The sequence below is a fragment of the Amphibalanus amphitrite genome, unplaced genomic scaffold, assembly GCF_019059575.1.
Source record: "Amphibalanus amphitrite isolate SeventyFive unplaced genomic scaffold, NRLGWU_Aamphi_draft 000768F_arrow, whole genome shotgun sequence".
In the NCBI taxonomy this organism is placed as follows: domain Eukaryota; kingdom Metazoa; phylum Arthropoda; class Thecostraca; order Balanomorpha; family Balanidae; genus Amphibalanus; species Amphibalanus amphitrite.
Genome location: NW_024882262.1, coordinates 1 through 27513, shown reverse-complemented (window position 1 = coordinate 27513; position 27513 = coordinate 1). Strand labels below are relative to the sequence as shown.

The window sequence follows — 27513 nt, the reverse complement described above, 5'->3', positions numbered from 1 at the left end:
ACATTCTAAAGATATAGATAGTTCCTTTTCCGCTCAGGCCTGTATCTTCGAATGGATATACCTTTATTACATACCTATGCATGTACACGGTATGTACATGCATACATGAACCGATGCCGCGAAGGTCCCTGACCCGCGTCTGGGAGGTCCCGTCGGCGCGCCGGCAGAGGCCGGCCGTCGGCGCCGACAGCCCCGCGGGAGCGCCGGCCGCGGCCGTCGACGCACTCGCACGCCGCCGCTCCGAAGCCATGGTCGTGCACGGCGGGCTAGTGGCGGCGGCCGCGCTGGCGGTCCTGGCCGGTCTGCCGCGACTCACGGTCAGTGCCGGGGCGAGGGTATTCAGCCAGGGCGGCCCCTCTTTTGTAGCGCTCGCTGACATGTATTTCAGCAGGTTATGGGAAGGACTGGGTCTTGGATAGGTCTCCATGGGAATAGTCGGTCATACCTATCGAATGAAAAGAAATTGATAAAGATGCTGCTTCCCCTGATTTCTTGAACAACCTTTTACAAATTCAAATGAAGTAGCACTTGCGACCAACTTACCTTCTACCTACCTAGCCGGTCCCGTAGCTCAGTTGGTTAGAGCGTTGGACTCCGCGTGGTGAGAGCACGCGTTCCCGGTTATAACAGTCCGGGTTCGAAGCGCGACGGGCGCTCGACATTTATGGTCCTCCTGTCAGGTATGGTTGCGGTTGGTGCAGGCCGTAGCTAGGCGAAGTCAGCGAGGGGACCGGCCGTGCGCGGCTTTGTGCGCACGTTAAACTTTGGACTCTAAATCCTGCCATAGAATCGGAATTGCGCGATCGGAGGGTAGAGGACAGGGTCATCGCAACAAGCTTCGCTTAGCTGTGGCTCTGTCCTTGTGAATCCTTCCCATCAAAAGGTTCGGACAAAATTTATAAAAAAAAATGTATGTAGGACGTAGGTAGGTACGGTCCTTGTGAATCCTTCCCATCAAAAGGTTCGGACAAAATTTATAAAAAAAAAAATGTATGTAGGACGTAGGTAGGTACGGTACAGCTGTTGAAAGTTCTTCATGCCCATGCTTGAACAGTACAAAACATGATATAGTTTTACATTTGAAAATGATAATTCGTCTAACTAAACGTCACAAAGGGGTTGATGAATAATTTATTGCTGTTAGTTTGTAGATTAGGCATTAAGTGTTACGTTAACAATTAACGATCTACATTTTAGTTGAACTGCAAAAGCATATTTATACCTACATACTTCCAGCTATTTCGGCCACACCTTTCCTAATGGACCCCTACATCCATTTGTCGTTGAAAGCCACAATAAAAACTCAATATTTCGAATCCTTGTAATATGTATCCTGGATAAGTGCTAATTTAGGTCTATATGTTATGTGCCCACTGCCCAGTCAGATCGCATGTCAAAATCGCAAGTTCAGACCGAGTTCAGCCGGAATCCTTATGGAGGAGTCATACCTTGGTCGCTACCAAAAGACTAAGGTCAATGAATTAAAGTCAGGTCAGGTCAGGAATAGGATTATTGTATTCATGGTCATTGTGGGGCTCACCGTGACGAGGATGTGAGGCAAGTGGTCGACTATGAAGTCGACCTAAGCCATAACAGGTCTATGTAGTGTAGGTCAGACCAAGGTCAGCTAAAAAAAAAGTCACATGTTGAAATCGGCTGGTTAGTGGTTATAGTCAAATGGGCATCAAATCTTTTATTTAGTTCACGAAAAAAAAAACTCAATGAAAGTTGTCACTTTTCCCGCATACGATGTACAATGTAATTTTGCGATGATCCCTTTGTTTATAGCAGAAGTAAGGGTACGGTTTTATATGAACACTGGTCGCCTATTCATTGGTGAAAGACTTAACCCTCGCCCGTATTGGTGTTTTGCCAGCCGCGCGGACGTATAGGAGGTCCGCTGGAGACCCGTTCCCTTCGGCTCCTGATCAAGCTAGCTTCGAGGAAGAAACGAGCGTGTTGCCCGTGACGAGAGAAAGCCGATGATATCGAATTTTAAGGTCCTAGGTTATTGGTTGACCTTCCAGGTCAGGTCAACGACTCAAAAGTCGGGAAAATCGGGACTTGTCAGAACTTCGTAAAGTGAGGGTGTTATGGGTCTTTCGGGGTGCTGATCAAGAATGTCATATTAGTTTTGATCACAGATGATGTCTTCATGCATTTAGGCCACGTCGGGTCAGGTCAAGTCAAGTCAACCAGTAGGCGTCTTGCCGGGTAGGCATAGTAGGTGTCAACAACCACTGATAGTTTCGTAACATGTTACGAAGGCATCAAAACTACTTCGTAAATGTTCAAACGGTTGCTAAATTCGAAATCAGCTCCAAAAACTAGCTTTGGATCATGTAAAACAAGAACAGATGAACCAAAATCATCAAAAGTCAGTGACCTAACCTGACCTTCACGTGACTTTGACACCCACCATAATGCATGAAACCAACATCATTTCACATGTCAGAACGTTTAAAAACACAAAAAGACTGCAACCGTACGGATTCTGTGAACCAACGTAATTGCCTAATCGCGATTCCGACCAAACATGGCCTCGAGAAATAAGTCACATCACAGGTCAATGGTCACTTGGGTCAGGGTCATGAAATTTTTAGGGTATGCGTGAAATTGATTAGCTCGAGGGTTCTGAAAGTTATGTCGCAATCGGCCGCTTTTTGCGCGAGTTATTTGCGAGAAATCACGGGGGTTCATTCGACACCACCCTTATAAGTGCGAGGGTTATAAATTGTTTGAAATAAAATATGTTCTAAAATTCTCATCAGTGTATTTTTGCATTATAGGTATTGTATAATTTGTGTATCTTGGTACATTATCGAATGGACTAAAAATTAGGGCTTTACCCGCGCCCCGCCGGGGAGGGAAGCGAAATCTGCCCTCTCCCATTTTCTTCAGTAACTTCTAAATGTGTTAACCAAGCCAGCAGCGTCAAACACTCATCACCTTCTCATAGATCAATTTGAAATCTTCCATGAAAGTTTCAGCAAAATTAGCCTGATTTTAAAAAGGGAGATGAAATTTCAGTGGCGCCATGTTTTTGAATCACGAAATGATGATCACGATTATGTGTGCTTGAGATAGTTACAGATCGTTCCCAGCGCCAGAATAGCAGTTTTCATTTCCCCATTGACTTACAATGGTGAGGTCACGAAAATGACCTGACCTCATATACCCAACCTTTAGGAAAAACCCGAGATATACAAATTGTGAAACTCCTAATGGACATAACGTCCTGAAAGTTTCATTTCCCCGTGAAAGCTCCTCTGGCAATGAGGGCGTTGCGAAGTTGCGACATATGAAGACCGTGCAGAGGTTCACTTATGACGTCATAGGTCAGTGACCTGACCTGACCCGAAAATGCGGTTGGTGTCAAAAGAATTAGCTTGAATCAAAGGGCAGGTATATGCCAAGTTTCAGCTCTCTATCGCCGGCGTCTTCGGAGCTATCGCGAAAAAAATCCCTATGGGGGGCGCCCCCCCCTCGGCCAGCGAGGGTTAACCTTCACCCCGTTGGGGGGGGGGGCGGCCAATTTAGCCCTCCCGGTGGTTTTTCCTGAATAGCAAGAAAACGGCGGCGCCCGCAGCGCCGCCAAATTTTCAGTACCTTCCCGGGCATCAATTTGACACCTTCACACCAAATTTTAAGTCTTAGGTCACCTTAGGTCAGGAGTTATTGAGGTCAAACTGAGGTCATGTTCGAGCAAAAATAAGCAAAAACATGCAATCTTGAAACGTTCACTAAATCTGCAGTTACCAAGCAATTTCAAAGTTCTTTATATAGTCTAGTAGACAAAAAGCGGCGCTACAAAATTGCTATCTCGGATTTTCAAAATTTTGGGTTTTTGACCCCAAACAAATTGAATTTTTTTTAGAAAAACTAAAAAAATCCAAAAAATTTCCGAATTTCGAAAAAACGGAATATATGTGTTAGTCCCTGCGCTCTTCTATATGCATACCAAATTTCAGATCGACATCTTGTTTTTTGGCCTATAGCGAAAAAACTGTTCAAAAATGATGACGTCAATTTTTTTTAACTCAATTTTTTAGCGATTCTAGACCACGTAGGGCAAAACAAAGACCACCATTGAACTCCCCGTGACGAGCTGCATCGAATCGATACCCATGTTATGCAAAAATATCAACTTTGAAGTTTGACCTAATTTGACCTGATCTTGACCTGACCTTGACCTGACCTTCACCAGAATATAATCTTAACTGACCCCAAAGGCTGCCTAACCCACATAATTGTATTTGACATATAAAATGGACCATAATACATGCATCACATGATATTTTCATATTGTGACCCTCAGTGACCTGACCTCTGTGACCTTGACCTGGTATCAGTGACCTCAAATAGCAAAATATGTGTTTGAAGAACATTTTCCCATCGATGATTGTCAATGAAATGCATTTTACTCGATTTTACAACGGAATTCTTGAAATGCCTGTAAAAGGTGAAAATTCGACCTTAGACCTGACCTGTGACGTCATCCGTTTGACTTAGGTCAATAAAATTGGGTCACAAGGTAGTTCCCTGATAGGGCTATCCAACGCCGTTTGCCGCTTGTCGCTAGGTTGCGTGGTTCTCGAGATCTTAGGGGGGGGGGGGAAATTGCCCCCCTACCCCCAACAGGGCGCGTTGCTCGGCAGAGCCCAACGGAGCGCGGGTTAATGTTGATGGTCGTAGAGTTACTTAACCCGGCACCGCCTGGGGTCGGAATGGCCCCATATACCTTACATGACTTCATATACGATCAACCTTCACTACCTTGAGGTCTGTTTTGCTGTTGGGCAGCTGTGAGGTCATGTGACGTCATCAAAGGTCACCAAAGGTTTTTGGCCAATAACTCCGTACAGGAACAAGATACAGACGCGTGGATGGTCTCATTGTGTTCAGCTCGTCAAGACGCATCGAATGATATACATGATGACCTCGAGGTCACGTGACCTGAGGTCAACCTTTGACCTTGACCTTTCGAGGTCAACATATATATCATTCGATGCGGATTGACGAGAGGATCACGATGATGCCCTTAGTTTGTTCCTATCTTGACTAATTCGAAAGTTATTGAAAGTTATTCGAGAAAAACTCTTCATATCTAGCGCCGCCATTTTGACTTTTTCGACCCCTGTGACGTCATCTTTGACCTGACCTGAAAATGACCTTAGTAAAAATTGTAGATCTTGACCGTGCGTATTCGATGCCGTTTACCGTTTGTCGCTGCGATGTGTAGTTTTTGAGATCTGAAGGGGGGCCGAATCGCCCCCCCCCCGCCAGTTTCTTGTCCCGGCGGAGCCCGCCAGGAATAGGGTTAACAACCAACTTCAAAATTTGACCTCACTTGACCTGACCTTGACCTGACCTCGACCTGAAATTCATCCAGAGGTGGTCCATATCACTTATTGAGTGTGCCTATTGAATTCTATGAGTAAAATGACCCATAAAACATGTGTCGCACATGCCCTTTTCTATATTTTGTTTTTGGTGACCTGACCTGACCTGACCTGGACTTTGACCTCTGAATGATATTGTATGCAACTAATATTGTCTTGGTAGCCTAAGAACACGTTTTGGGCGATCAGTCTCAGTCCATGACTCCATTCTTCGGCAACTACGGTGCAAGGCCGATACTGTAGGAACTTGCAATTTGTACCCTTGACCTGACCTTGACCTTGACCTCAAACTTAAAATTAAGTACATGTTTTTAGTTGTTCGTGATGAGATCTTTCGATTGGCGTTTGAATTTTCCAAATCGGACCATTAGTTCGGGAGATAACAGGGGGGTAAAATTTACCCCCCCCCCAGCCCCTCGCGTTCGGCTGGAGACCCCAGCCCCGCGCGGGTTAACATTACGACTTAATGACCTCTAACTGACCTCAGGTCAGTGACCTCAAAAAAGCCGGACTATATGTTATACAACTCGATGAACTTAGCACATTCTTTTGAAGGAAATCAGTCGAAAACTGTGAGTTGGACAGGTGCAAAAAGAAAATTGAAATTTGACCATGACCTTGTACCGGGTTTCTGACCTGGTGACCTGACCCAAGGTCAACCGGACCTGAAATTTTCAGGTCATATGTAAAAAGGTTGCCCCATAGGCTGTGCCAAATTTGGCGGCGCTGCGCGCCGCCATTTTTACGCTATCTTCGAAAAACCTTAAAGGGGGGGTCGCATCGACCCCCCTGCCAGGGCGAGGGTTAATGTAATGCATGTAATATAATATAATAAGTGAAGGGTGACACATCAGACAAGGTATCAGTGACCTCCTCGATGTGAGCTGTGGCTGTCGGTAGTGAGCCGCGGGTCGAACAGTGTGGACGGGTCAGCGGCTGTTCATTTCGTCGACACACTGCCCGACGGTGAAGAATGGAACTGCCGAAACGTGACCGGTGTGAAAACGGAGCCGATGGCCGCCACACGCTGACCCGGCACACCCGGCACTGACGGCTCACTGGCACCGGGGTGATGGAGGGCGTCTTTAGCGCCGGCCACTGATCGGCCGCTGACCTTTCCGCCCCTCCCACCCTACACACACAATACCTACATGACGCCGGACCGGGTGTCAATTAGACACACTGCCGTCCGTGGCAGTCCACGGCACCGAGACGTGACGTGCACCGCAGATCATGTCTTCACTGGTAAAATACGAGGTGCACTCCAGAAGTTTTGAGACTTTTCAGTAGAGACAGTTTGTTGTTTCAGAACAGCATGAAACTTCAGTGACTCTCGAAATGAGACCTCCCGAGTTCAATACACTTGTTTTAGCGCTCCAGTCACTTCCTGAAGACCCGCTGCTAGTAATTCAAAGTGAAGGTGCCCAGGGCCTCTGTCACAGCCTCATTCATCTCCTCCACATCCTTCAACTGGCGTCCCCTGAACTTCTCGCTCAGTCTGGGGAATACCCAGAAGCCACAGATGGCCAGATCTGGACTGTGGGGAGGATGAGGGACAGTTTTGATGCCATCTGTGTTAGTTAGCTCGTCACCATGATGGACTTGTGGGTGGGTGCGTTGTCCTGGTGCAAGTGCCCCTGGCCAAATTTGAATTGAGTTCCGGTCTCTTGTGGCGAATTCCCTTCCTCAACTCCCCAGAACTTTCAGGAAACATTCCTTGTGAATCATCTGGCCGTGCACGGGACCCAGTTAATGAATATAATGCCTTTTTGTCAAAATACGGGATTATTATGAGCTTCCCAGTGGACCTGCTCTGTCTGGCCTTCTTGGGTCTGGGGGAGTCAGTGTGCTTCCATTGAACACTTTGTCTCTTGGTGTCTGGATCGGTAAAAATACATCCAGCTTTCGTCTCAAGTCACTGAAGAGTCAATTTTAAATGTTTCTGAGGTATTTTATCAAGCTAATCAAAAAATTGTATTGCCTAGCGACCCTCAAAGTTGTCCTCATATTAACCCTCGCATGTGTGCGGCGTTTGCCAGCTTCTAATGTGTAGGGGGGGTCGGTTGGACCCCCCCCCCCTTGCCGTTTGGCCCCTGATCGAGCTAGAGCTTCGCGGAAAAAACGAGCGTGTTGCCCGTGACGAGAGGAAGCCGATGATACCCAATTTTAAGGTCCTAGGTCATTGGTTGACCTTCCAGGTCAGGTCAATGACCCAAAGTCGGGAAAATCGGGACCTGTTAGAAAGTCGTAAAGTGTGGCTGCTAAGGGGTTTTTCGGGGTGCTGATCACGAATATCGTGTTAGTTTTGATCACAGATGATGTCTTGAAGCATTCAGACCAGGTCGGGTCAGGTCAGGTCAGGTCAACCAGTAGGCGTCGTGACGGGTATTCGTAGTACGTGTCAACCGCCTCTGACAGCTTCGTAACATGTTACGAAGTCACCAAAACTACTTCGTAAATGTTCAAATGGTTGCTAAATTCGAATTCAGCTCCAAAAACTAGCCTAGAAACATGTAAAACTCGAAAAAGTGAACCGAGGTCACCCGAGGTCACCAAAGGTCAATGACCTGACCTGACCTTCAGGTGACCTTGACACACACGGGAGTAACATCAAATCACATGTTTGAACGTTTGAAACCACGAAAAGCTTGCAAACACGCGGCTAGTGCGAGCCGACATACGCGAAATCGCGATTCCGGCCAAACATGGTCTCGGAAAAGAGGTCACAGGTCAAAGGTCATTTGGGTCAGGGTCATGAAATTTTCAGGGTAGGTGTAAAATTGATCAATGCGAGGGTACTGAAAGTTTCGTCGCGATCGGCCGCTTTTTACGCGAGTTATTCGCGAAAAACCATGGGGGGGGGGGTCCGACCCCCTCCCCCCTACACATGCGAGGGTTAACAGCCTGACCATGCTGTGCACTGGCCGCTGTGACAAGTCGCGTGCGACTTGCCGTGTTCACTGTTCAGGGTGATGCCCTAGCCGCTTTTTGCAACGTAGAAAAACAAAATTATGCAAATACGTTTATGACAACTGTGGCAAGGACATAGGTACGAAACTTGAAAGCGACAAGAATCTAGCACTATTAATAGGGCTTTTACGAGGACAGTCTCAAAACTTCTGGAGTAGACGACGTATTACAGCATAGGTGTCACATAAAATAGCAAAACAATTATTAAATAAAGATAACAATTATTTAAAGGCAGTCGCAATTTTCTATAGGTAAGTAGTCAAGCGGCTGGTCGATTTGCAATTATTCGAAATTTCATATATGATCAGGTCAAAATAATAATGAAGAGATTTAGGGGTAGATTTTTGCATGAATAGTGGCGTTAACTTGCAACTTTTTAGGTACATAGGGGAAGCGGGGGGAGCACCGCCACCTTAAGCATTTCTGCTCACCGAGCTGATATGCGTAGTAAAAACGAAGCTCTTTTGCATTCATGTGAAAGTAGAAATGTTTTCCTACATGTTGGCATAGTTTCCAGCGCTCCATTATAAAATTTCGCTACTTTACAGACGTCGAAAACAAGTCCTGCATTTTTCGTCCTCCAAAAAATGTGCGGGTAGCACCGCCACTGATGGCGATGTTATCCACAGATCGACCTTACGGTGACAGCCACCCTTGGAAGCGTTACTGCTGTCTGAAATAGTAACTCAAACTCATATAAGACACACAAGAATTGGTTATTAGTTTGTCACAGATCAGACTGTTTGTTGCGGACAATATGCATACAAAGCATGACAAATTCACGTTTATTTCGAAACATCCAGTGAAGTCAAACGTGAGGTTAAAAAACAGACGACGTTTGCGGCCTAACTAAAGCTCTTCTCCGAGCTGAGTGAATCATCATTGCGGCTTTATCCATTTTGCCACCCCTTGGGGTAGCACCGCCGAGCATGGCGGTGTTACCCCACTCACAGTCATGGACCGACAACGCCCCGACAGCAAAACAAGCCGGGACGCGATTCTTCTGTAATTCCTTTCTCAGCAAAGAGCACTTCATGCCCTCAAATTTAACGTAAAAATCAAGGCATTTTGACTTGAAATGACCACTTACTTGCTGCTCAAACATGCCAAATGATTACAACGATGGTTTGAAATTCACAAAATGGGCAATTGCGATCTCAAAATCAAATAAATCTTAGCGAAACCTACCTCACGCGGCGTCCCGTTTCCGTTCGGACACCGAAATGGCGGGTGTTTACATTTACAATTCAGAGTTTTGCCGATAGAGAGGATGGCGGTGTTTCCCACATGGCGGTGCTACCCCCGCTTCCCCTAGTTCGTATCGTTAGTTGTCACACACGCTCATGTAGGTAATCTTGAAACTCTGGCACGGAAAATGTCAACTTTTCAAAAGCTAGCAAAACTTGAACCGTTTAATTTTGCTGCGTACCTTCAAATGAAAGTGCAAGCACCGGTCCTGTTCCCCGTATTACCGCACATTACGCTGGTGATGATTAGGGGCCATAGTGCGGACGCTGATTAGCTCCCGGGCAGAATATTAAGGCGAAGCCAGACGCCGATCTGCGTATTACCAAATCAGATCGATATTGACCAGTATGGACCGGTCCGAGATGAGGGGAGGTGGACGCACGAGCAGAACTCGCGGACGGCAGTGCGTAGTCCCCTGATCTGACCATAGCCTTGCTCTGACCGATGGGCGGCCCGCTTGGGTAGCATCAACATTCTCGTGCACAATTGCTGGATAGAAATACACGCGTAGTTGCCTATCCCAGTCTGGTCGATGAAAGCTTTTTGACAATTTCGGCTGTGAGAAACTACTGGTCTAGAATACGTTCCCGATGTCTCACTTCTTTAGCATATCTTCATTCACCATATGACTGAAATCACGATGCCATAAATATCAAAACTTGTGTATGTAGCATCAGACGAGAAGATAGTCGTCCATATCGATAATATCCTCTCCATGTTCCAGGCCGGCAGCATCAGCGAGCCGTGGTCTGATTCCGCCCCGGTGACTGCGGCCGACCCGGGGGCTGAGCCCGCCGCGCTACCGGCAACCGTCCCTGAGCGGACATCACCTCACGACAACATCGAAAAGCGCAGCGTCTTCCCCGGCGACACCGACAGCCCACCGCCCGAGAAGAAGTCGATCGGATCCCTGGCCCGACAGAACGCCTTCAGCTCGTCATTGTCATCGTCAGAGTCGAAACGATCTCTGGGCTCGGTAGCGCGCGGCAGTAGCTCGCGATGGTACTCCAAGCGGTCCCTGGCGTCCCTCGCTCGAGGAGGCCTCGTCGGCAGCCAGACTCTCGGCCAACATCCCGAGGACCGCGACAAAAGGCACATCGGCGCGTTCGCCCGCCTGGCGGGGTTCGGCTTCCACGGGCCGAAGCGGACGCTCGCCTCGCTGATGGGCCACGCGGACGAGCCCGGTGACGGACTGGGGGAGCACAAAAGGGGCCTGCCATCCATCGCTAGACAGGGAGGCTACGGACTGGGGGAGTACAAAAGGGGCCTGCCATCCATCGCCAGACAGGGAGGCTACGGCCAGCCGCCACAGAAACGACCGCTGGCATCCATTGTACGTCAGGGAGGATTCCGCAACTACGACAGGCGAAGCCTCGCCTCTCTCGTGCGACAAGGAGGACTGATAGGAGACCAGAGCTCAGAGATGACATCCGATGGCATCAAACGGTCCCTGTCGTCTCTCGCTCGACAGGGGAGCGTCTTCGGTTGGGACGGTCCAGAGAAGAGGGGTCTGTCGTCGCTCGCCCGGCAAGGCGGATACGGAATGTCCTACGAAAGTAAAAGAAACATCGGATCGCTGGCAAGTCAAGGACTGTACGGCAACCGATGGGATGGAAAACGAAATTTGGCATCTGTTGCTCGTTTCAGTAGTTTTGGCAAGAGAGAACCAGACGATGAAGAGTCGATATCTTCATCTGACTTCAGACAAAGCGTTGACGACGACTTCGAAAAGCGAGGACTATCCTCTATTGCTCGCCAAGGCGGCTTTGGAAGAAACGAGTCGGCGGATAAGCGCAGCCTCTCTTCCGTCATCAGGCAAGGCGGCTTTACGAGCAGAGGCGTGAAACGAAGCCTGGCGTCGTTGGTGCGCCAGGGCGGCTTCGACGACGGAATAACGGTGATGCCCAGGCCGACGAGGTTTCCGCAGTACCTCGACGACCTCGACATTTCCGATGAGTTCGAGCGTCTGCCGGTGCCGCCCGGCGTCGGCTGGGACTACGACGACGGCCGTCGGAAGCGGTACCTGTCGGCGCTGGCCCGGCTGTCGCCCCGGCCGGTCTCCTCCAGCTCGTACTGGTCTGACCGGGAGCTCGGTGACCGCGCCAGGGCCGTCCGCAGCTCGGGAGAGGCGCCGGGGGCGGCCGCGACCAAACCGCCCTCACCAGACAGACCTCCGCCCGCTGCGGCCGGCGAGACGTCCTCCACAGAGAGGGTAAAACCCTCCGGGGAACCCCGCGTCAGGCACAAGAGGAGTCTGGAGCGAGAGGCGCTTGTCGACTCCGAGGAGCCGACCTGGGACTACGACGACGAAAGTCCCGCCCGCCGGATTCCCATGGAGGTCGGATCAACAGGTGAGACGGACTCACAGACACAGCGCTATAATATGAGTAGATGGTGTGCACTGTGCATCTGACTTCATCGTAGTAGTGTAACGCACCTGACCAATCAAGCATTAATTCCGCGACAACTTGGTTCTGGGACAACTAAATTGCATATATAAGGAATCGGTAACCCTATAGATGTCATCCGGGTCAGACCCTCGTCTAACATGGAAGTACACAGGTCAGCATTGGGAAAATACCCCATTGTAGTGAACGAGATGCCGACGTGGCTATCTGACTTTGCCCACGTAGGCCGGTCAGGCGGGCCGAGAGCGCCGGGTCTGCGAGTCGATAAGTGTCATTTCACGCTTCTGTGAAGCCGACTTTGGTCCATCGTGACACTGAGCTGTGTAATTGCGCCTTATTGTCGGCTGTGGAAGACGCATTAAAGTTTGGAAATATTGCTTCGCTAAATATTGTTCTTTTGGTGTTCAGCTTTCACTGGAACTCAAAAATACATGTTTATGTTTTCAAGAATGTCGGGGACAGCCCGTTGAATAAAACACTATAAAGTTTTTTTTTTACAAAAACGCAATTTTCAAAAAAGGCCATCGATCGATTTTAATAAAAATTACATTTTTGGATTCAGCTCCCCGTCAGCTTTCGAATGGTATATGTATATCGTTTCTTTTGAGCCTGAGCTGACCTTCCGACGAACCGTGTCGGTTGACCTATTACTGTAATCCCACAGGTCACCGCCCATATCTGTGATTGAATTGGCGAAAGGGTTTGGGTCATTTTTGCGGTAGCAACTTCCAGTAAAGTTGATTGTGTTTTGGAAATAGCTCTTGTAATTATCAATATCTGCTTCTGAAGCACTAAATCTCAAATTGTCTCTCGACTTCCAACCAGAACTCATTTGGAGCAGGCGGGTCTTATCCCGGGTGCGTCAGCTTCAATCGGCCTTACAGACACTACATTGGGGCTGGGATTGGGGCTGGGGGGATGTACAAGGATGATCCCCCAGCCCCAATCAGGTAACGATTTTAGCAAACATTATTTTTGCTGTCGTACAGTTTCCAACAATTTAACCCCCGCCGACCGCCGTATTGACATTTTCAGGCATCGGCTAGCGTAGGTAGAGGGGGTGTCTGTTATACCCCTTCCACCCAGCCGTACGGGCCCTGACCGCGTATACGGCTTCGCGGGGAAAAATCGAGCGCCGTTTTGCTCGTGACGAGGAAAAGCCGCCGGTATCTACAGGCCAACTAATAACTATCATGTCTATCTTCCAGGTCAGGTCAGAAACTTTCAGGTCGCCGCTTATTCGTAGTGGGTGTTTAGGTATACTGTTTACCAATACCACCACTAACTGCTTTGACAATTTACATACGTGATACGGCACTTCGTCGGCAGGCTTCACGCAGAGGTCGCTAATGCAGAATTATTACACTTCCAACCGGCACGGTTTCCCGCCCGGAGCCCATGCGGCGTAATTACTGGCTTATAAGCCCAAGGGACACGGCGCGTCTAACAGCTGCAAGGCTCCGGACTTCGGTACTGACTGGCCCCTCCCCACTCCCACTATCAGCATCAGCACTGTGAGACGTCCGTGACGCCCCGTTACGTGTACTGTCCGAAGTGTGACGTCAACAGTATAACGCCCCTGGGGCATTCCACGATAGATCGACCAAAGCCGTACACCCTCATATTTTATTTTTTGCTTAAAATTGGTCTAATGGGTTGTGATGGGCGGGGAAGCCAGCTGTGCCAAGGATTTTTTTCTTCGAACAACGGTTTCCGAGATATAGCCTCAGGCAATTCCTGGAGGTCACGCTGCAACCCTATGTTTGGCGGCTTATAACTCAGAAACTATTGGTTTTCTATGGTAAAAACTTTATATGGTTCAACTCGCAATCAACCAACAAACGTTTTGGCTATCTCGGATTTTCGATTTTTGAAAATTTTGATCACGTGACATCTTGACCTTTTTTCGAAGAGTGACCTTGATATTTTCCCAACTGAAAGTCGCAATTATGTCTGATGACGATTAAAGCCTTATCAATTGCCATTCATATGCGCAAATAAAAAAGTGGCTTTCGGCCTGCGTTGACCTCAGGTCAGGTCATTTTTATGACCTGTCCATTATTACGAGCGGGAGCGACGCGAGATCTCGAGAATAAAGCAAGATAGCGACAAGCGGTAAACGGTACAGGATTTACACGGATAAGGTCTACAATTTTTACGGAGGTCATTTTCAGGTCAGGTCAAAGATGACGTCACAGGGGTAAAAAGGAAGTCAAAATAGTTTTGGCTGTACCTTTTGATCTAATAAAGAAAGAGACGTGGAACAGGCACCATTGTGTTTGCTTTCGCCTAGCACCAGTTCGTTTTGAATTTCAATAGGTACCGATGACCTAAGATCAGGTCAATTTCTTGACCACCCCATTATAAGTCAATTGGGGAAAAATCAGCTCCCTTGTTTTTACACTAAAACGCGTCGGAATTGCCTAATATACCATGAGTGACTTCACATACGAACGACTAACTTTGACTACCTTGAGACCTTTTTTGCCCTTGGTCAGCTGTGACGTTGCTCTTGGGTCATGTGACGTCATTAAAGGTCACCAAATGTTTTTTGCTAATAACTCCTTACAGGTTTGAGATACAGCCGCGCGGATAGGCTCATTGTGTTCAGCTCGTCAAGGCCCATCGAATGATATATATGATGACCTTAAGGTCACGTGACCTAAGGTCAACTTTTGACCTTGACCTTTCGAGGTCAACATACACATGTTTCGATGCGGATCGACGAGAGGATCACGATGGTGCTATTAGTTTGTTCATAGCTGGGATACTTTGAAAGTTATTCGAGAAAAACTTCATATATATGTAGTGCCGCCATTTAGACTTTCTTTTTACCCCTGTGACGTCATCTTTGACCTGACCTGAAAATGACCTGAGTAAAAATTGTAGACCTTATCCATGTGTACTTTGTGCCGTTTACCACTTGTCGCTTTCTTGCTTTGTTCTCGAGATCTCGCTGTCGCTCCCGCTCGTAATAATGGGAAGGTCATAAAAATGACCTGACCTGAGGTCAACGCAGGCCGAAAGCCACTTTTTTTATTTGCGCATATGAATGACAATTAATAAGGCTTTAATCGTCATCAGACATAATTGCGACTTTCAGTTGGGAAAATATCAAGGTCACTCTTCGAAGAAAAGGTCAAGATGTCACGTGATCGAAATTTTCAAAAATCGAAAATCCGAGATAGCCAAAACGTTTGTTGGTTGATTGCGAGTTGAACCATATAAAGTTTTTACCATAGAAAACCAATAGTTTCTGAGTTATAAGCCGCCAAACATAGGGTTGCAGTGTGACCTCCAGGAACTGCCCGAGGCTATATCTCGGAAACCGTTGTTCGAAGAAAAAAATCCTTGCCACAGCTGGGTTCCCCGCCCATCACAACCCATTAGACCAATTTTAAGCAAAAAATAAAATATGAGGGTGTAAATTTTATTTATTTTTGGTCGATCTATCGTGGAATGCCCCCCCTGCGTTCCCTGTCCGCGGTGTTACGCCCCTGTCTGCCTTGTCTGTCGTGTGACGCCCTTTGTCCGCCCTGTCTGTAGTATACCCCCACCCCCTGTCCACAGTGAAGCGGCACCTGGGCTCGCTGGTGCGCGCCTATATGATGCCCACGGGTCGCCGCTCGGGCTGGATGGCGCGCTATGGCCGCGACCTGCTGCATCGGCCCGCTGCCGACACCTCCCGCTGTGAGTACCGGACTGTTCGAGCGATTTCCGAGCGAAAGAGCCACCCTGAGCGATCCTCAGTGACCTAGACTGACCGCGAGCGACCCCTTAGTGACAGCCAGTGAATCCAAAGGCCTCAACTGGCCCTCAGTGACCCCCCAACGACCGTCAGCGGCCGCAAGTGACCTCCAGCGACCCTGAAAGATTTCAGACGACCCCAAGAAACTCCGAGCGACTACCAGCGCGAGTGACCACGAGCGATCTCCTCCAGTGACCCTCAGTGTCTATGGGTGACCACGAGTGACCGCGAGCGACGAGGGACCTCGAGCGACCCCGTGCGACCCTGTGCGACCCAGGACGACCCTGTGCGACCCGGTCTCGGCGGCCCCACCGGCCCAGCACCGAGCCGAGATGACGAGTGACGAGAATGGCGTCGGACGGGAGGATTTTCTTCCATGCTTCTCTTAGCTTAATTCGCGAGTGCGGCAGCTAAATCGCGAAAGTTGTTAAGAACTTGTTCAGAGCCGTAAAAATGGAGCTGAAGAGAGCACGAAGAGTTAGTTTCTTTGATCTATGAATAGGTACTCAGTGGCCCCCATCGGACTTCGTAAAGAGAAGATGTTCCAGAAGTTCGGAAGGTTAAATGGACCATCCATTTGCTATTCAGTCAACTAAAATAATCTGACGCTTCCTGAACACTGAACTCTTGCTAAAACTGATTATATTTCGCTCGTTTTCGTGTTGCTGTTAAATGGTTGTGCTGTAAATATTTGTTTTGTTTGGTCTGTTGCCCGTACTTCTGCAGTACCGTCCTTTTTCAAATATTTAAAGGGACCATCCCACCTTAACATTAGTTTTGAGTTGAGATAGCCAAGTTTGCGGCCAGGCTCAGAAACCACCATTTATCCTGGTCGCAACCCCCGCAGCTTTATGGTGTTCAAGAAATTTCTTCCCTTTACTTGCAGGGTGGGACCAGCTTAGTCCCTATCTCTTAACCATTAGCGGTTTCTTTGATGACGTCAGCAGTCATTTCAACGCCCGCCATTCCTTGAACCCGAGTTTTGCTGACCTTGAGCTCCCTTTCTTATCAACGTGAAATCCGTCGTCAGCGCTGAGAAAGCCTATTGCTTTTCATTTTAATTTGAATATTAGAAGATACCCACCACTGGAACTTGGACTGATATTATACCAAGGCCGAAGATGATCAAGCTGCCTGCTATATCTGGAGCTTGGTGTTCAACTTCAACATGGAATAAAAAACAAAATATCAAAGCAAACTGGATATGGTACTGCAAGTTAAAGTCCAAAGAAATTTGAAGAGCTGACAATTGACATTAATTCTTTTCCTGCAAGGTTTCCATATGGAGATCACAGTCACACCATGAAGAAATATTTTTGATGTTAACAGTTGAAAGGGGATTTATCTTCCAGTTTTGACGAAAGACGCTGCTGACTGTCTTTGGAAAAGGATGTCGGCATGAGGTGCTATTGTGCTTGTGAAGTGGTTATAACTGGTCTTTTCACAGTGTTAAATTAAATGTGCCATTGCAGCCAAGTGTGTTATCATGTAAGGTAAAATCAAAACTACAATGTTGGTTTTACGAGCATTGAGAAGGCTGGTAGGTAACACCTGCCTGTGCTCGTAATTCGTAAATCATGCTGCCAAAGTATTCTAAATTAATTTTATCATACACTTTTGTTGTCCAGAATGGTTGCACTATTGTTTGGTATCATATTATTCCATGTACATATGGTAGTGTTAAGTCCGACCAACATGTTACCAGATTTGAAGCTGTTACGTTACCTAAGTACCTACCTGTTTTTTTTTTTTTACTGGCGTGGTGAATGTCACCTGGATTTTGTTTTGAGGTGCAGACCTAGTAACTCTGACTACATGGGTTTGAAGCTATTATCTATTCTGTTTTTACTGGCCTGGTGAATGGCGACTGATGTTGTCCGTGGATGGCACTGAAACAAATTTTGAGTGTCAACTGCCATGTACAGTGTTTTAATACAATGCTGAGGGCTGAAAGTTGTCTTGTTTAGAGTGGTGAAAGTTCAGGATATGCCAGCCACCATGGTGGGTCAGAGTTAATGTGTTGCAGTCAGTTCGGCTTCGGCAAGCACACGGATGGGCATACGCATCAAGACCTGCTCTGCCATACTTTCAGCCAATTTTACCTGGGCAAGTCTTTTCTTTTTATCTGCCAAAAGCTATGACATTGTGAATTTCAGTGCTGTGGCCTGTGTGTAGCTTTCAGGAAAGCAATTCTAAATAAAGCTCTGATAAAGTGCATGAAATCAGCAATGCAGCCCTCTATTACATTTTCTACAACATCTTACTTGTTCCTTGCATGGAGAGAAAAATGCAATGTTATGAATTCGTTTATTCACATAATTTGACAAGCATGCAGTTACCTGCTACTATCACTGCACAAAACAGAGCAGAAAACATCAGTTGATCAAACACAAGACACAACAGAAGTTTACAACATAGGCCTGCCGAACCTGCTTCCTCCCACCACAGTTGATGCCATTTCCTAGCCTGGCTTGATGTGAGCACTGAATAGCTGCTTTGTCTAATTACAGCTCACTACCATTCAACTTAAACTACTCTCTTTAAAGTAAGAGTGAGAGCGTTCAGTGTTCATAGCAGCTCGACAGACGACAGACAACAAACATCTTGACAAACCAACCAGTAGGTATTTGATTTGGCTAATGATTTATGTGCCTGTTGTATCATGGCCAAACTACTTTAACAGCAATAACCCCTGTTTCATCTTGATCTTGCTTTTAATTCCATTCGAACTCAGATCTTGAAACAATCATCTGAAGTGATATCAGATACTGGCTTCTGTTTCTCTTGAAAGCAAGTTAAAACAACAATGATAAACTAAGGCAGGAGATGTGAGTTGTGGCAGTAGATTTTTGATTCAACATATGTCAACCTTATATTGCTTGAGACATCTGTGACAGACAAACAAATATTTATAGTTTTTTGATAGTTTGGATTCTTGGCTTGATTTAGCAGATAAGCTGTGAACCTTGACTTTGAAATCACATAAATGTCATGGTACCCGAACGAATCCTCGCATGACATTTCTTCGTCCGCATTTCTTCGTCTACAAATCTTCGTCGGTGCATTTATTTGTCCATCAATGCTTACTCTTGCATATATTTGCGTTGAAGAAGAAATGCGAGCCGATTTTCATATACCCTGATGCGAGACAAAGTAATGCGATACGAATAAATGCCCTGACGAAGATTTGCAGACGAAGAATTGCGATACGAAAAAATGCCATAAGAAGAATTGTCCTGGAATCCTTTGTTGGCCATCATATATTGACCTTGATAAGATAAACGCATCATTCGCGCAATATTTGTCGCACTTTGATACCAAATTATTGCTTCCAAATGCCGACGTAAAGAAAACCTTTATGTGACGTCATAGAAATAGCGGAGTTCCCAAAAAGTAAACAAAAATAAAAGTCTTATATCTCGAAAACGGTTGAATATTTTCCGGTAAAATTTGGTAGATGTTCATTTTCGCTCTTTGTGATTCACGCTACATCACTTTTATGCCAATTCATTAACTTTTTTGAAGGTGGGAGGGTCCCTTTAATCATAGATAACATGAATCCGATAACAAAATCCGAATCCAACCGATTCGTGCTTTCTATATATGATTTAATCTATGCATTTCCCTCTTACTGTTGAGAGGAATGGTATCTCACTATTCTGCCTGCATTTTCACGCAGCAAACCTTAACCCGCGACCTGGTGGGGGGGGGGGGCTATTTTTGCCCCCCCCCCTCCAGACTTTTCGATATATCTCCAGAACCGCTGCGCCGATCGTCACCAAACTTCCAGTACCCTCCCGGACATCAATTTTACACATTGTGACCAAAACTTTTTCCAAAGGCTATGATAGGTTGGCCGGAAATGACGTCAGAGTGACGTCATGTTCTGCCGTTTTCGACCCAAAAAAGGGTTTCCCGGGAAGAGCTGTCAGGCCTATAGCTTTGCAAATACAGAAAAATGATTAGACATAAAAGCTGCAGAATTGACAGGGCTACAAAACTGCTATCTCGGATTTTTTAAATTTTTGGATTTTGACCCCCAAAAATCAAAAAAATATTTTTTTTGGATAAAATAAACGAAAAATCCAAAAAGTTTTTTGAATTTCGCAAAAACCGGAATATATGTGATAGTCCTTACCACCTTCCATCCACATACCAAATTTGAGATTGATACCTCTTTTTTGGCGAAGTTATAGCGAAAAAACTGTTCAAAATTGATGACGTCAAATTTTCAAACTCAATTTTTAGCAATTCTAGACCCCGTAGCGCAAAACAAAGACCACCATTAGACTCCCCGTGACGAGCTGCATCGAATCAATACCCATGTTATGCAAAACTATCAACTTTAAAATTTGACCTTTTTTGGCCTGACCTTGACCTGACCTTGACCTGAACTTCACCAGAAAGTGACCTAAGCCGTACCTGATAGTCTTATAACGAACACCATTGAGTTGGAAATGAAAAATTGGCCATAAAACATGCATCACACAACCCTAGTAAAGTTGGGCTCATGTGACCTGACCTGTGACCCTTGGTGACCTGACCTGTGACCTGACCTGGTATTGTCAGTGACCTCTAATAGCAACATATCTACTAGGCAACCGACGCCCTATCGCTGATTCTCGACAAAATGCGTTTTCCTCGGTGTTATAGCGCATTCCCTAGAAGACCCGTGAACGGTGAAACATTTCATCTTTGACCTGACCTGTGACGTCATCGGTGACCCCGAGGTCAATGAAATTTGGTTTCCTTCGACAAATTTGACAGGCCTTTCGAACGCCGTTTGAATTTTGTGGATCCGTCCAGTAGTTTCGGAGATATGAGGGGGGGGGCAAAAAATAGCCCCCCCCCCACCAGGTCGCGTTATAAACAGACCCCACCAGGGCGCGGGTTAATCGTCCTTTTTTCGAATTTTATTCACAAAACGTTCACACCTTAAAGGGACCCTCCCACCTTAACATTAGATTTGAGTTGAGATAGCCAAAATGGGGTCCCTGGCTCACAATTACCGGTTTCGGCACTCACAACATCGAGAAATGCCTTAAATCGGAAATATTGAATTTCAAAATTGCAGCATTTTGATTCAGAGGGGCTAATGCATAGGAATACCCCTCTGAATGTGTGACGTCAGCGCAGATATCTAACGATTTTTAAATGTTTGACTAAAACGTTTTGTAGCACGCGGTGGTATATGCTGCTAAGCGCGCAACATATGCCTCACTTTCAAATAAAGTCACTAGGAACAGCAGAGATCCCAAAAAGTAAACAAAAGTAAAAGTCTAATATCTTGAAAACCGGTGAAGATTTTTCGATGAAATTTGGTAGATATTCGTTTTTGCTCTTGCTGAACCGAGCGACATCACTTTCATGTCAATTCATAAACTTTTTTGAAGGTGGGAGGGTCCCTTTAATCGTCTTTATAACAATGCTCTTCTTCCATTCTTGGGATTACCTTCCTCCCGTCAATTCGGTATGGACGCCTCTATGGCCGTCTCCCTCTCTCAGCGGTAGGGTGAGGACGCCCCTCTGTCCATCTCCCTCTCTCAGCGGTTGGGACGCCTCTCTGTCCGTCTAACTCCCTCAGCGGTTGGGACGCCCCTCTGTCCATCTCCCTCTCTCAGCGGTTGGGACGCCCCTCTGACAGTCTAACTCCCTCAGCGGTTGGGACGCCTCTCTGTCCGTCTAACTCCCTCAGCGGTTGGGACGCCTCTCTGTCCGTCTAACTCCCTCAGCGGTTGGGACGCCCCTCTGTCCGTCTAACTCCCTCAGTGGTAGGGACGCCTCTCTGTCCGTCTAACTCCCTCAGCGGTTGGGACGCCTCTCTGTCCGTCTAACTCCCTCAGCAGTTGGGACGCCCCTCTGTCCGTCTAACTCCCTCAGCGGTAGGGACGCCTCTCTGTCCGTCTAACTCCCTCAGCAGTTGGGACGCCCCTCTGTCCGTCTAACTCCCTCAGCGGTAGGGACGCCCCTCTGTCCGTCTAACTCCCTCAGTGGTATGGACGCCTCTCTGACCGTCTAACTCCCTCAGTGGTTCGGACGTCTCTCTGTCCGTCTAACTCCCTCAGCAGTTGGGACGCCCCTCTGTCCGTCTAACTCTCTCAGCGGTAGGGTAGGGACGTCCCTCTGTCCGTCTAACTCCCTCAGCGGTTGGGACGCCCCTCTGTCCGTCTAACTCCCTCAGTGGTAGGGACGCCTCTCTGTCCGTCTATCTCCCTCAGCGGTAGGGACGCCCCTCTGTCCGTCTAACTCCCTCAGTGGTATGGACGCCTCTCTGACCGTCTAACTCCCTCAGTGGTTCGGACGTCTCTCTGTCCGTCTAACTCCCTCAGCAGTTGGGACGCCCCTCTGTCCGTCTAACTCCCTCAGCGGTTGGGACGCCCCTCTGACCGTCTAACTCCCTCAGTGGTTCGGACGTCTCTCTGTCCGTCTAACTCCCTCAGCAGTTGGGACGCCCCTCTGACCGTCTAACTCCCTCAGCGGTTGGGACGCCCCTCTGTCCGTCTCCCTCTCTCAGCGGTAGGGTAGGGACGCCCCTCTGACCGTCTCCCTCAGTCAGTGGTTGGGACGCCCCTCTGTTCGTCTAACTCCCTCAGCGGTTGGGACGCGCCCCTCTGACCGTCTAACTCCGTTCCAGAGCCCGTCTCTCCCGCGGCGGCCCGGGACACGGCCGCGTCCGGCGCAGTCACCACAGGTCAACAGCCCGCCTCTCCGGACCCGTGCGTGACGTGACGTGACGGTACCGGCGTCACGATCGGCCGTCACGCCAGCGGCCGCGTCCGGCGCCGGCCGATCGCGCTAAGTGTCTGTGTTTGGCGAGCTGCGGCGGCGCCCGTGCGTCAGTGCCGCGCGGTCTCCATCATCGTGTCACACTGTTCAGTGTACGCATCAATGTGTGGACCGAGAGGAAACAGGGTATTTACAGGCGGATCGGCACCTGACATGGATTGTACTGGCTGTTTTATGTTTTATGTTTTATCCCCATAGCGCGCGTTCCATCAGGTGTCAGGGTTACCGGGCACATCTCGTTTGTTGTCGACAACGCATTCCGCGGCAGCATTCGCCACAATTGATTGGAGTTCAACCGCTCGATGCTGCGGCCCGCAGTGTTGAAATCGACGTTAAAATTAGAACGATGATGTAAGGCATAAGAATATATGAATGTCGACCCATGAGTCAGCCAAAAGCCCGTGAGTGGCACGCGTAATATGCTACCGCAGCGAACAAGTGAAGAACGTAGCTATGTGCGACAATAAAGTCCAAAGGAACGACAGGAGCGTGACAGCGATATCGGGACAGGACCGAGCGACGAGTGGTCAGGAACTCACGGGACGGGTTACATGGCACGCATCCGTTTCATGGGTCATGCCGCATTCTTCAGGTGACACACAACGCGCGTCTTTGGTGTACGACGGTCAAAAAGTGTAAAAGCGGCGACCCTCGGGGTACCGCGACGTGAAATGGGACAACAGGAGCATCGCCACGACGTGTTACGTACGAGCGCCCGCCGGGACTGGGCCCCCGTCATGGAGCGCTCCCGTTCGAGTCAGCCCCATCGGTGCCGAGCCGGCAGTGGCCGCGGGTACTCAGTGAGATCTGCGCTGCTCCGTAAGATACCCGGTGAGTGTGGGACGACTCCCTCTTCCCCTCCGCTGAGCGGCACACCTCATCCGCCCACACGCCACAGAGCGCCGGACGACCGCCCGCCGCGCCGCACGGAGAGAAATATATCAGTGTCCGGCAAAACGCCTGAGTATGTATTACATGTACAGGATGTCTACAAATATGCGAGCGACATGACACCGGACGCCTGCCGACCGAGGGCAGGAGACGAACATAAAACAGCCAGCGTAATAACGCAATCACATCGGAAATGGGTGCCCCGCGGGGGGCGAATACAGTCATATATGTAGAATTAGCGCGCGGTGTCGGCGACCTGACCTGACCTGGGGGCGGCGCCGACGGTACAGGACTTAGGCCGCCTTCAGGGCCGGGCTGAGATCAGAGAAGAAGACGTGGGCCAGCGCGTCATCGGCGCTGATTCGCAGCGAGGGGTTACAGACCAGCAGCCGCTGAAACGGGCCAGAGGTCGGCGGTCAAGTCATGGGTCCCACACAACAGATAACGCACAGCAGGTCACGGGTCATATACCTACATCAGGCCACTGTCACATACAGAAAGGTCACTGGTAAAATGTAAATCACAGATCACATGCAGGTCAAGAGTTGCACAGCAGGCCACAGCGGTCGCTAAAAAACAGGCAGTATTTCAGGGCAGGCACCATAAAAGGCAGCATAAACTACAGACAATGAGAGGGGTCTTTCCAGGCACAGGAGGGCAATATTGTGCGTTGAAGGCACTGGTCTGAGCGCTGCTCACTCTGCCCGGGAGTTGAGACATGGCCGAGGGGCGGGTCAAAGCCCCAACGATTACTGGGTCAGCGGCCAGCGGGGAGACAGAAAACAGACCGGCCGGCGGCCCTGCCGCGCCCAAAGGTCAGACACAGACACACGCGCTAGAAGAAACCCAACTCGAGCGGACCGAGTCTGCGGCCGAGTACAAGCAGCTGCTGAAACTAGGCAAAGTTTGCGCCGACCACTCCCCCGAGACGGGCTAAGACACGCCGGCACTAACAGTATACGACACTCCAATTACTTCGGTCGGACCGGCTGCAAAAACTCGTTACCAAAACGTGACAACAACGCCCCACAAAGTGGGTTAAAACAAAAGTAGCTAAAACGATGGCAGAGTTACGGCATTTTCGATAGAAATTAGTTCGTTATAGCGTCAACACGTTGATAACTCTTCAGGGAACAGTTATACACATCGCTCTCCTTTCATGTGTCCCCCATCTCCTGTAACACGGTGGTGGCTGGTCGCACCTCCCCACTGACGGCCACTCCACGGGCGAAGAGCCACTGACGAGCTGAACCGGTACCCCGTTACAGCCGTGTTGTCGCGTGCTGGAATCCCCCGAGTCATCATCAGGGATTCCGAGAGACCGCTTTTAGCCCACCGCAGTGAAATGGTCCGGCGTCAAAAACAAATGAGGCGGTGCGCTAACGCATCGGGCGCATTTATTTGAAATTATGAGGAGCAGGAAAATAACACTGTCACCTGCCCAGGAAAGGAGATTTAACGACCACAGACGCTACCTGAGAATACTACGATATTGATAAGCGGAACGTAGAGAACGGGCAAGCATGCGTCGAATAAACGCAATGACTATAAGTGATTGGCGTGATTTTAATGCCCAGGGTTATTTTAGAATTTATTAGCATTATCTTCAATTATAAATCAACGTTCTTGTTACTTTTATGTCGATAGGTATCAAATGCAATTAGCCATGCTTTATTAAGTCCTTAAAATGCTGACTAATATGACAAAAGGCACCAATACAACTAGCGCATGCACTTCGTTCCATCCCTCCAACAAAAGAGCCAAACCTTCCTAAAAAAAAAAAAAAACTATATGCCTGTAGCCGACCACCCAGAGAAAGAGCCGCACCCATTTGATTGGAACGAGCGATTTTCATCAAGGAAGGCGCTTATATTTTCTTACGAGCTTAACTTCCTTTTAATGGAAGAACCGACGAAGTTGATGCCAGCTTAACACAGCTTATTACACAAGTCCCGGCCTCCTTCGTCCGATATCGAAATCCGCTTCGTCGGGAGAATTGATAAGTCAAACTTAAAATTGCCCATATTGATGGAGACATTCCGTATTATTCACCGATTTCAACTGGCTGCGGAACTAGCTCACGTAAACCATCTCCGACAGTAATCTCGTAAATAGAATGCCGGATCTCGAGTCCACTAGATTATCAGCATGGGCAATCCCATGATTTTCCGGCTGAGCTGAGGGGCAGGATATTGCACATATTCAATCACCATTTCCATTACCAATGAGTGTTGTAAGGTCACCCGATTACACCACCGCGCCGGCGCCGGCGCTGGTCCGTACCTGGAGCAGGTCGCGCGCCTTGCTGTTCAGCTTGGGCACCACCTGCGAGAGCGGCATGGTGGGCTGGTAGAGCGGGAACGGCTTGTACTCGGGCAGCGCCGTCAGACCCGGCCACGTTTCCTCGGTAGGCGTGCCCAGCAGCTTGAAGATCCGCTTCAGCTGGTCGTCCACGTCCGCGCCCGGGAACAGCGGACGGCCCGCGTTCGCCAGCTCTGAGGGGTGACAGTGATGTCATGGTAATGTCATTACTAAGGCCTAAAAACGCGACCAGCCTATGATCACCAGGTATATGGGACCACAGGGATGTCATAATGACGTCAACAGTAATAACAAAAAAGTAACATACTTAGTCAGCATAACCGAGCTAATGCGCGTTCTCACGGATTCCCCGTCACATCCCCGCACCTCCCATCCGCCAAACCCAGCACATTGTCCCAGAAATCAGTCCTGACCAGCCAGCGCCGAACGCAGCGAGCCCTACCGCCCCAGAAGGCGTTCCTGAATCCTGACTCCTGACCAGCGCGGGACGGGGCTCACCGGCGAATATGCAGCCGGCCGACCACATGTCGATACTAGTGGAGTACAGTTTGGTCCCCGCCCGGTGCAGTATCCCCTACCAACCCCTCCCGCCCCAGACAGCATCCCTGACCAGCGTTCCCGCTCACCGGCGAATATGCAACCAGCCGACCACATGTCGATGCTGGTCGAGTAGAGTTTGGCTCCGAACAGCACGTCGGGCGGCCGGTACCAGAGCGTCACCACCTCTGCCGAGTAACACTTGACCGGGATGCCGAACGCGCGCGCCAGGCCGAAATCGGCCAGCTTCAGCTCACCGTTCTGTGCCGAGAGGAGGGGGAGGGTGAGACGGGCTGGGAGCCGGGCGGGTGGCCGCAATGCGGAGCGAAAAAGGTGATAGATTTATCAAACACGTTGAGGCATATGACACATGAACTGAACGAAACGACAATGGGAGCAATACAACTGTACGGGTGAAGCACTGGCCAGTTCCGCAAATTCCCCCCCCCCATCCCCCTCTCCTAAATTGAAGTATTAGGAGCGGTCCTTTATTACCTAGTTCTGTATAGAAGCATCACTGTCTTTTCGCTACGTAACGCAATAACAACAACGCATCAAATATACGAACCAAATCGAGTTCACAAATTTTCTTACTTAGGTGACGTCAGAATGAGTTCCGACATGTAAATGCGGATACAACATAAATAACTGCCGAAAAAGGCACTCAGTTAGTGTTCAGATTCTCATTTTCCGCGAATGCCAGCCATTTATATTCCATAGGCCCCACTAAATCAGCCAAAATCCCAATCAGCCGATCCTCCTCCGCTAATATCGGCTCCTCCGGATACACACACTACACAGGTGTCCGACGCGCTACTCGCATATTCATGAGCCGAACGCTACCGGCCCCGAAATGAGCCGGTTGTGTGTAAACAGCAGATGTTCATCTAATAGACCGCACCGAGCCCTCAGCCGGCGGGCCGCGCCGGGACCTCAGAGACCCACGGCCGGCCGGGGAGGGGCCGAGGGCGTCCGGCCGGGCCATAGCGGTGTTTTCCATCGTACCGTGTCACGGCGACAAAGAGATCGATCTCACAGAGGACGGGCACGATCAGTGGCATCGCCGGCCGCCTGCTGCCGACAGCAGAACAGGGAGTCGAGAGGTGGGGAGGGGAGGGAGAGGGAGAGAGGGAGGGAGGGGAGGATAGGAGAGGGAGAGGGAGGGAGAGAGGGATATGAAGGGGGAGGGAGAGGGAGAGGA

At 48.9% G+C, this 27513-nt stretch overlaps 2 protein-coding genes across 2 annotated transcripts; one reads left to right on the top strand and one right to left on the bottom strand.

Annotated features, from left to right (window-relative positions):
* The first annotated feature begins 229 nt into the window (after positions 1-229).
* Positions 230-23040, top strand: LOC122365856. Its single transcript, XM_043337436.1, has 4 exons — positions 230-317; positions 10345-11971; positions 15599-15718; positions 22411-23040. Coding segments are annotated over exons 1-4 (1818 nt in total). The 5' UTR covers positions 230-248; the 3' UTR covers positions 22413-23040.
* Positions 23041-23503: 463 nt separating this feature from the next.
* On the bottom strand, positions 23504-27297 carry LOC122365850 (cyclin-dependent-like kinase 5). Its single transcript, XM_043337430.1, has 4 exons — positions 27214-27297; positions 26402-26615; positions 25737-25948; positions 23504-23845 (listed from the first exon to the last, which is right to left on the bottom strand). Exons 1-4 carry the CDS (start codon positions 27295-27297, stop codon positions 23747-23749), a joined length of 609 nt encoding a protein of 202 aa, XP_043193365.1. The 3' UTR covers positions 23504-23746.
* Positions 27298-27513: the final 216 nt, after the last annotated feature.

Excerpts from the sequence above, each read along its gene's own strand:
- LOC122365856 (XM_043337436.1), top strand. The coding sequence starts at position 249 with ATGGTCGTGCACGGCGGGCTAGTGGCGGCGGCCGCGCTGGCGGTCCTG. Across the intron at positions 318-10,344 it reads CCGGTCTGCCGCGACTCACG|GCCGGCAGCATCAGCGAGCC; the intron begins GTCAGTGCCGGG and ends TCCATGTTCCAG. Across the intron at positions 11,972-15,598 it reads CATGGAGGTCGGATCAACAG|TGAAGCGGCACCTGGGCTCG; the intron begins GTGAGACGGACT and ends CCCTGTCCACAG.
- LOC122365850 (XM_043337430.1), bottom strand. The coding sequence starts at position 27,297 with ATGGCCCGGCCGGACGCCCTCGGCCCCTCCCCGGCCGGCCGTGGGTCT. Across the intron at positions 25,949-26,401 it reads GGCTGGTTGCATATTCGCCG|AGCTGGCGAACGCGGGCCGT; the intron begins GTGAGCGGGAAC and ends GTCACCCCTCAG. Across the intron at positions 23,846-25,736 it reads AGGCGCGCGACCTGCTCCAG|CGGCTGCTGGTCTGTAACCC; the intron begins GTACGGACCAGC and ends GGCCCGTTTCAG.